Source organism: Trachurus trachurus (genome assembly GCF_905171665.1).
Source record: "Trachurus trachurus genome assembly, chromosome: 14".
In the NCBI taxonomy this organism is placed as follows: domain Eukaryota; kingdom Metazoa; phylum Chordata; class Actinopteri; order Carangiformes; family Carangidae; genus Trachurus; species Trachurus trachurus.
Window position 1 is genome coordinate 30,368,505 of NC_139903.1, and position 9,523 is coordinate 30,378,027.

Here is a 9,523-nt window from a genome sequence, read left to right on the forward strand (position 1 = left end):
GGGGTTTTTAAGGTTAATTGACCCAAACCAGCAGATAAAAGCAAATGTAAGGACAGATTCAATAAAACAAGAATAAAACATTTCCATGAACTTGGAATCAACGTTTATGTTCCTGAGCTTCTGAAGGAAATACATACACGCTGGTTTGCTTTTTTACATACAGCATCGACCTGATGCTCAAAGGACAGCCTGTCATCAATTACTGTCCCCAAATATTGATACTGCTGGACAGACTCTACAGCTTGGTCATTGATTGACAGGGGAACGATGGCTGGGCGGGTCTTCCTGAAATCAATGGTCATTTCCTTTATTTTTGAAACATTGATGGTGAGGAATATTTTCTACCAATTGTTGCAAAATATGTTTAGTGGAGTTTGGTGAGAACAAACTCCAGCTCCACTTTCAACATTTATAGTTTAGTCACAGTAATGTAGAGTTTGTTCCTTTGAGATCATTTTCCGTCCATGACTTTTCTCCTGTGAAACACGCTGGCGATTTTCTGTTTGAGCTCTTTACACTGCAGCCCATAGATAACGGGGTTCAGGGCCGGCGGCACCACATGGAACAAGACCGATGCGACTTTGCCGCTGTCCGCCCACTCTGGGCGACGGTGCATGATCATGGGGGTGAAGGACGCCACCAGCATGATGATGTAGACGGCCAGGTGTGTGGCGCAGGTCTGCAGCGCCTTGCTGTTCAGCCTGCTGTTGCTGCTGCTGAAACACATGACGGCGATCCTCAGGTAGGTGAGCGTGATGCTGCCGAGGGAGGAGCCCAGGATGACCACGGCGCTGCCCAGGCCGTAGATGTGGTTGATGAGGAGGTTCTGGCAGGACAGCTTGAACAAGGAGGCGTTGTCGCAGAACGGGTTGATTATGACTCGCCGGCAGCGCGACAGGCGGATGGTGAGCCCCATGAGAATAGCGACAGAGATGAAGGCCGCGACCCAGGCACCCACAGACAGCTTCACCACCATCCTGTTGGTCATGATGGCGGCGTAACGCAGCGGGTTGCAGATGGCCACGTAGCGGTCAAAGGCCATGATCATCAGCACGGTGTGGGAGGTGCCGGCGTGAAAGTGAGAAGCGAAGGCCTGGACGACGCAGTCGATGTAGTAAACGTAGCGCCGCGCGATCGGCGTGAAGATGTCACTCAGGAGGCGGGGGATGATGGAGGACGCTCCAAACACATCGTTTACACTCATGTTGCAAAAGAGCAGGTACATGGGCTGGTGGAGGCTCCTCTCCATGGCGATCAGGACCACCAGGCCCAGGTTGGACACCATGATGAAGACGTAGATGAGGAGGAGGAGGATAAAGGCGGGGATGGAGGACTGGGGGCTGATCTTCAACCCTTCAATGGATATAACTTCTGCATTGAACGTCTGGTTGTCCATCCTGCTTGGGTAGGATCACACACAAGGACCTGGTGTAACAATAAAACAAGTAATAATGATTTTAAAAAATCAGTTTCAGTTATTGCTCAAGTGGCAGCAGGAGTGGTTATCAAACCTCCCGTTCTTCATTCAAACACAACAACAAAGGATCAGGGCCATGATGAGCAAAGTAAATTGTCAAATTTTGAGAATGAAACCGCAGTTTTGTGGGTAACCTCTTTATATCTCAGGAAAGAAATCATAATATTAGTCAAAATAAGTCAAATTGAAATTCGAACCGAATTTTTCTGAACCGAAATTTCCTGTCTCCTGTCTTTACAGTTTCCTGATGATGATTTAATTATGTTTTTAATTTCAATTTTATGACATTGCCCTCACAATGTCAGTTTTGTTTTCCAGTCTGTCTAATAATCTGTGGTTCTGTAGAAAGTGCATGTCTGCATCTGTAATCTTGAATGCTCATGACTAAGCAACAATCAAGGTTCAAACAGTCACCTTCTAAACTAAATCACCTTCAGTTGTTGAACATGAAGAATTAAATACTTTTCATTGATCTGACTAAAATCCCCTTTGCAAATAAGAGAAAGAACAATAAGACACTTTCTTAACTTTCTTAACTAACAAATTTAATTACAAAAAAAAAGAAGAACACAATAAAAGAAAAAATAATATGAGAGATGAACAGGAGCTTCAGACATGTTGATGTCTGTGACCAACGTTCATATTAAAACATGAGTAAGGGTCAGTGTCAAAAATGTTTTAAATGAATGAGAAAAAATATTTTAAAAGCATCAGATTTGTTAAAATATACATTTTGTATTCATGTGGTTTTATGTCATTTGAAATGACATTTGAACCTTTTCTAACAAAAGTCAGACTGAATGCCCTGAAAATGTCCAATGGTGTAACCACAAAAGAATAATAAATATTAAATATTTGATCCGCCTACACTGGATTTTGCTGTGTTTCTGTATTTCAATTTTAATGCATTTTGGCAACACTGAGAGGACTGGCTTGACAAATTAAATATAGTGTTGCATTGCAAAGTCATTTACATTTATTTCACATTTGAGTCCAGATTTTTTTTCTTGTTGTCATACTTTTATGACTATAATATTTATTTAAAAATAAATAAATAAATAAAAAGGTTAGTAAAATAAAAAAATATATGTGAATAAATGTGATTTTTTTTTCTAGATGAATGAAAATGAGGAAGACATTGTTTTTCCTTCACAGACACTTTCTCTCTCCAACAACAACAAAAACAGACGATTAAGAGGAGAGGTCGTGGTGAACTTTCACTTGACACATGATAAATTAAGGTTAAGATCTCAGCACATTCGTGAATAAATATATGTACTCTCCTGCAAGTACTTTCTCTCTCTGTTTCCACAGATCTCTCCAGAGCTCCATCCCTGCATCACCTCCTTCCCCCTGCGGTTAAACCGGCCTGCTCTCCCTTCTCATGAACCCGTCTACCAACCAGTACTCCCATTAAGCTGGCCTGCACTCTTTGCTTTCCCTGTATACGTCTATCTATATGTGTCTGCACACCAGAAGCTGCCTCCATCAGCTCTTCCTTGACTGAACAACCCCCATTTATCCCATATTCCATGTTGTAAACTGTTTTCTTGTCTATATACAACATATATTGCACATATATTGTCTGTCCGTCCTGGGTGAGGGATCCCTCTGTCTCTCACCCTGAGGATTCTCCTGTTTTTTTTGGTAGTTTCTCCTCATTTAGTAATGTGAGGGCTAAGAGCAGAGGATGTTGTAATGAAGCTGTGAAAAACCTTTTGAGACAAACTGTTTGTAAAAATGGGTTATACAAATAAACTTGCTTTGCCTTGCAACAGAACGGAACATCCAAACTTTAAACGTTACAATAAAAAAACGAAGCTGTGATGAAACACTAAGATGTTTAAGTTAAAGGTGGAACAAACGGAAACCGTCGTCAGGAAACTGGGGAGGGTTTGATCACAGCAGCTGAAGCATGTTTCCCTCCTGAGGCAGACACACTGACACTGACACAAATTACCCAGCCACCTCATTAATGGTCAGATATTACAGCATGTTAATCTGAGGAAAAAACAAAGAAATTCCCCACAAAACAATAAAACCTTAGTTTCATCGAAAAAACTGTCCATGAAAAATCTGTTAAAAATTATCTGTATTAATATTTTCACAGTCCATGTGATTCAAATTTGCCAAAAACCTCAAAAACCTTATTTTTTTCTTTAGATGGATTCATGTCTCATTTCATTGTTTTAGTTTTTAAGTTAGAGAACAGTTTTAAGTATTATTTTGAAGAAAAAAAAAAGTAATATTATTATTATCATCATTATTATTATTATTATCCGTTGTCATTAATTCATTTTGGACTTTTATTTTGTGGTTTGTCATCAGATTAAAACTTCTTTTGTTAAGCATACATGTACCAAGGTTTGTGTATGTGTGTGTCAGCTTTACCTGTACTGCTGCAGACCTCCCCCTCCACCCAGACCTGGACCTGACTCACTCACAGCTTTTATAGAGTGACGGCTCGGCCTCCCTCCTCCTGCTCCACCGGTTTGTTGTGTTGATGAAGAGTTTGTCACCTGGCAACCATTGGTGTCAAATGAGCATCAACACCATCAAGCCTGTTGTCAGTATTTATGTGGGCGTGCTGTGGTTTGGCTTTGAGCTGATGCAGCAGGTGATCAGTGAGTGTATTCTGGGTATTCAACTTTAATTAAGCAATTGAAAAACAGCTGCAATCAATACTTTTATTGTGTATGTTCTCAATGACAATGTGAGCCCCAATACAGATGTGAAGGCACCCAAGACACATTCAGGACACATGTGAGATCTGATCATTCCGACCACATTCAGAAGTGGTCTGGAGCATACTGAGGGACCTTATCTCCTGGCGTCCTCTGAAGGATCCACTCTGTTTATGATCTGTGTTAGTTTGTTTAAAAACCTTTGGAAACCTTAATTCCCACAACTCATGATTCTATGTGTAACAAGGCAATAGTCAGTTGTGCAACAGGCAGTAAAGATTTTCCATATTAACAGTGTTAAACCACAATCACACAGCCCCGCACTGAGAGATTTGGTATACTCAGTTGTCCAGTCCAAACAGCAAATTGTCATGTCATTGTATATTTCATTTTGGTCCTCCCAAACCTCCCAACCAGCAGGTCTCAAGATTTAAAAGCTCTTGTGTGGGATATAGGGAGCACACAAACACTCTGTTTTTAACATTACATGCATTGAAATTATGGGATCTAGTCAAACTTAAAACTGCACAAATTATGTTTAAAACAAGAACTAATTCACTTCCAGGCAATATTCAGAAAATGTTTTGTGACAGGGAGGGGGGTTATAACTTAAGAGGAAAATGTTATTAAAAAAACACTGTGCTTGTTCAAAAAAAAAAGTATGTGTATTTCAGTTGTTGGAGTGGATTTATGGAATGGGTTGGGTGATGGGTTGAAGCGAAGCACTAATATAAATCAATTTAAAAAATGATACAAAAAAGAAATCTTGGGGAGTTGAGGAGGAGTTGTGTTAAGGGATGATTTTGTTCCCTGTTCAAGCTTTCCTTTGAGAATGTCCTCATCAATCGGCCTCGGCAGTGCCATGGCAACAATGGTGTCTCCTTCACCTGCATGTTGCTAACCAACCTGAGGATCGCCGTCGTGTGTCTGAGCAGTGACAACAAGGTACTGAACAGCAAATCGCTTGCAGACCTGCACCACACACTTCGCTGTCTATATCATGATGTTTCTGTCCGGCAACATCATCATCATCCTCCATCATAAACAGAACCTGTTGGACCACATAAGCTGGCATCAGTTTTGATCCACATGGTTCCTCCAGCTCTAAACTATCTAAATCTACGGGCTGCAGATCAAAGAGATCAGAGACAAAATCATCATCATATTCACCAGGAAGTGAATTTGTTGTAGAGAATGTATTTCCTTGTGCTACTTTACAAAACTAAGCTTGCAGAGCTTTAATAAGGTGCAAACAGACTAGTGGTCTTCACGGGTCCAATTTGACAGACCCGAACCGAAATGGACCCGTGAAAATTGTACCCGGAGCCGACTGGCCCCGAGCTATTATTATAAATATGAGTTCTGTACCCGAATAGAACCGTGACATACCAGCCCCGAACCCTAAAAAACCCATGGACCTGAAATGCCCGAGTTCCTTATAGTCCAGGCAAAATAGCGTTTTACGACAGACTAATTGTCACAGAAGGTTTTTCACCATACATCATTTCTATGAGGTGTCTAGAACAACATACTAAAAGTCCTAAGAAATCCTAGTTGGGGAAATATGTTTAATTTGCATCATTATTTACTGTATAAAGTCCATGGTGCTGACAACAATACAGCCCAATGGGGCTATTTTTTCCCTTTACTCCTATCACAATGAAACTTAACACAATGAAAGTATCCATGAAATGTAACATTTTTTGTATTACAAGTTTCTTTGAAAATTAATTTGAATATGCAAATGAGCCGTACACTAATCAAATATGCCCAAAATACACCCGAATAGGCTTCTTTTTTTCCTTTACTCCTACCACAATGAAACTTTACACAATGAAAATAGACATTAAAAGTAACATTTTTTGTATAACAAGTTTCTTGGAAAATGAATTTGAATATGCAAATGAGCAATACACTAATGGCATATGCCCAAAAACACCCGAATAGGCTTATTTTCTTCCTTTACTCCTACCACAATCACACTTCACGCAATAAAAGTATACATGAAAAGTAACATTTCTGTATTTCAAGTTTCTTGGAAAATTAATTTTAAATATGTAAATGAGCTCAACACTAATTGACTTACAGTATGGTCAAGAAGCCATAAAGCCACAAGCAGGAACAGGGGCCAAATAACTAACACATTCATGTCCATTCAATAAGTTAACCTATGCTTATGCTTACCTATGAAACTTGAAATACAGAAATGTTACTTTTCATGTATACTTTTATTGTGTGAAGTGTGATTGTGGTAGGAGTAAAGGAAAAAAATAAGCCTATTCGGGTGTATTTTGGGCATATTTGATTAGTGTAAGGCTCATTTGCATATTCAAATTAATTTTCAAAGAAACTTGTAATACAAAAAATGTTACATTTCATGGGTACTTTCATCATGTAAAGTTTCATTGTGATAGGAGTAAAGGAAAAAAATAGCCCCATTGGGGTGTATTGTTGTCAGCACCATAGACTTTATACAATAAATAATGATGCAAATTAAACATATTTCCCCAACTAGGATTTCTTAGGACTTTTAGTATGTTGTTCTAGACACCTCATAGAAATGATGTATGGTGAAAAACCTTCTGTGACAATTAGTTCTATTTTTGGGTCCAAAATGAGCTAAATTGACTTGACTATTTATGATTTAATACAAGTTGACTAGCGTTAACTACGTTTAGGTATGAAACAGAAAGTAATAAAAACAAGTCTTATACTTGTTTTTATTACTTTCTGTTTCATACCTAAACATAGTCTTCTTCTACCTGGTTCCTGCTGTGGGCGCTGCCAGCCCCCCCTGGCCATAATGTGATGTAAACAAGAATAAATCCACGTTGTCATTTTCTTATTTAGATGGTCATGTAACAAGTTACTATATTCCTTCTTCTTAGCCATTGCTAACGCTAATCCACCGGTCAGTAGAACATATTTCCTCTTGTTTAATTTACGTTATAATCTTGGAGTTTCCATTGTGCTTTGCAGAGCATAGACTGGTATTTGAACCATTAACCAAAACGCTACGTTAATAAATAATCTTTTTAACTGCCCTGAGTCCTGACCTAGGCTCTAACTTTTGCTTGAACTTTCACCTTTGACGTCATCATCAGAATCGTGTAGCCTAGTTGTTTTGATCATGTGACATAAGTCACATAGGCAGCTCGCAGCCTCGCATTGGACGGAGGGGTGGGGGGGGGGGTGATTGACAGAGCGTGAGCGCCAATCACCGGGTCCTCTCGGGTACTGTATGACCCGGCGAGTCACTTCTTGTGAATGGACCCAAGACCCAAGCCGGGTCGGGTTGGGCTGTCGGGTTTTTCCGAAGACCTCTAAAACAGACTAACGTTTCGACCTTCACTTGAAGGTCTCATCATAAGAGTGACATGACACTGTCATAAGAGTGACATGTCACAGTCATGAACATGTCATAAACATTATGTCAAAATGTCATTCAGTTAACCCTAACCCTACAAACCCGAATGACACTTAATGACAATGTTATGACATTGACATACCCTAATGTTTATGACACGTTCATGACTGTCATGTCACTCGATACCTTCAAGTAAAGTGAAACCGATTGTTTTAACCAGATATTAGCACTGAAATGAGACCAAACTGAAGTAAAATTATGAATTTATTTTGTTTATATTCAAATAATTTTTTAGATATATATTTTATAACATTTGCAAATAAGAAATCTCACTACAACACTACACTACACTTCAACTCCATTCCTTTCACTCACGTTGGCATCACAGCAAACTGACACGTTTCAGAAAATGAAACCGTTTTATTGATAATTATTTACATGTACACAGGAAGAGGAGGTTTGACTTGTGTGGTGTTCCTGGTGAAGACCACCAGAAGCTTTTCTCTGACGGCTTTGATCTGCACCCCGTAGATCACAGCATTCAGAGCAGGAGGAACCACGTGGAACAGGATCGAGGCCATCTTCCTGTGGTCTGACAGGTCAGGGAAACGATGCAGGATGATGATGATGCAGCCTGAGACAAACATGACGACGTAGACGGCGAGGTGTGTGGCGCAGGTCTGTAGAGCCCGGCCGTTCAGCGCCTTGTTCCTGCTGCTCAGACACACCACAGCGATCTTCAGGTAGGTGAGCGTGACGCTGCCGAGCGAGGAGCCCAGCAGCACCACGGTGTAGCCGAGGCCGTAGATCTGGTTGATGAGGAGGCTCTCACAGGAGAGCTTGAACAAGGAAGCATTGTCACAGAACGGGTTGAAGATGACCCACCTGCAGCGGGACAGGCGGACGCTGAGGCCCACGAGGATCAACACCATGACCAGAGACACCACCCACGCCCCTGCTGACAGCTTCACCACCATCCTGTTGGTCATGATGGCGGCATAGCGCAGCGGGTTGCAGATGGCCACGTAGCGGTCAAAGGCCATGATCATCAGCACGGTGTGAGTGGCACTAGCGTGGAAATGGGCGCAGAACGCCTGAGTCACACATTCGGAGTAGCTGATGTAGCGCTCAGAGGCTGGTGTGAAGACCTCGCTCAGGATGCGGGGCACGATGGTCGAGGCCCCGAACGCATCGTTGATGCTCATGTTGCAGAAGAGCAGGTACATGGGCTGGTGGAGGCTCCTCTCCATGGTGATCAGGACCACCAGACCCAGGTTGGACACCATGATGAAGATGTAGATGAGGAGGAGGAGGATGAAGGCGGGGATGGAGGACTGGGGGGTGACCTTTAACCCCTCCAGCTGCAGGAGATCTGTCTGGTTCTCCATAGTGCAGGGGGCTGATCTGAGCCTGATGCGAACAAGAGACAAGAATGAAACACAAGATGCAGAGATTAAGACCAGTTTAGTTTAGTTTATTTAGATCCCCATTAGCTTTAGCCGCGCAGCAGCTATTCTTCCTGGGGTCTTTTCATCATAATAAATGACAAATACAAACCATTAACACATAAAATACATTAATACATAAAACAAAAATACATACAGAAAACACATACTCAATACAAGAAAAAAAACTAAAAAACAAAACAAAACAAAACAAAACAAAACAAAACATCCAAGATAAACACTTAACATATGTTACCCGCTCCTACATTGAATCACTACACAACAAGAATACCAGGACCCAGTTTTACAAATAGGCTAACTAACCATGTTTCTTTGTTGTATAACATAATTCGGAAGGGCATTCCACTCCTTCATAGCTCGATATAATACTGTACCTTGAGAGAGTGCCCTGGGTAAAATAAAATACCAGGAGTTGATGAAAAGGGATCACTAAGATCACACAGAAATACATTATTAAGTTATTATTCTTGTACTTAAATTGTAAAAAAAAAAAAAGAAGAAGTTTTTGTGCCTTCTTTTTCAGTACATC

General features: G+C 40.8%; 1 protein-coding gene across 1 annotated transcript; it reads right to left on the bottom strand.

Moving 5' to 3' along the window:
* Window positions 1-451: 451 nt before the first annotated feature.
* LOC310997253 (uncharacterized protein) lies at window positions 452-8,916 on the bottom strand (the record flags this gene model as incomplete). Its single annotated transcript, XM_083986929.1, has 2 exons — window positions 452-1,397; window positions 7,967-8,916. The coding sequence occupies 2 exons, from the start codon at window positions 8,914-8,916 to the stop codon at window positions 452-454; spliced, it is 1,896 nt and encodes a 631-aa protein (XP_083843055.1).
* Between the last annotated feature and the right edge of the window lie 607 nt (window positions 8,917-9,523).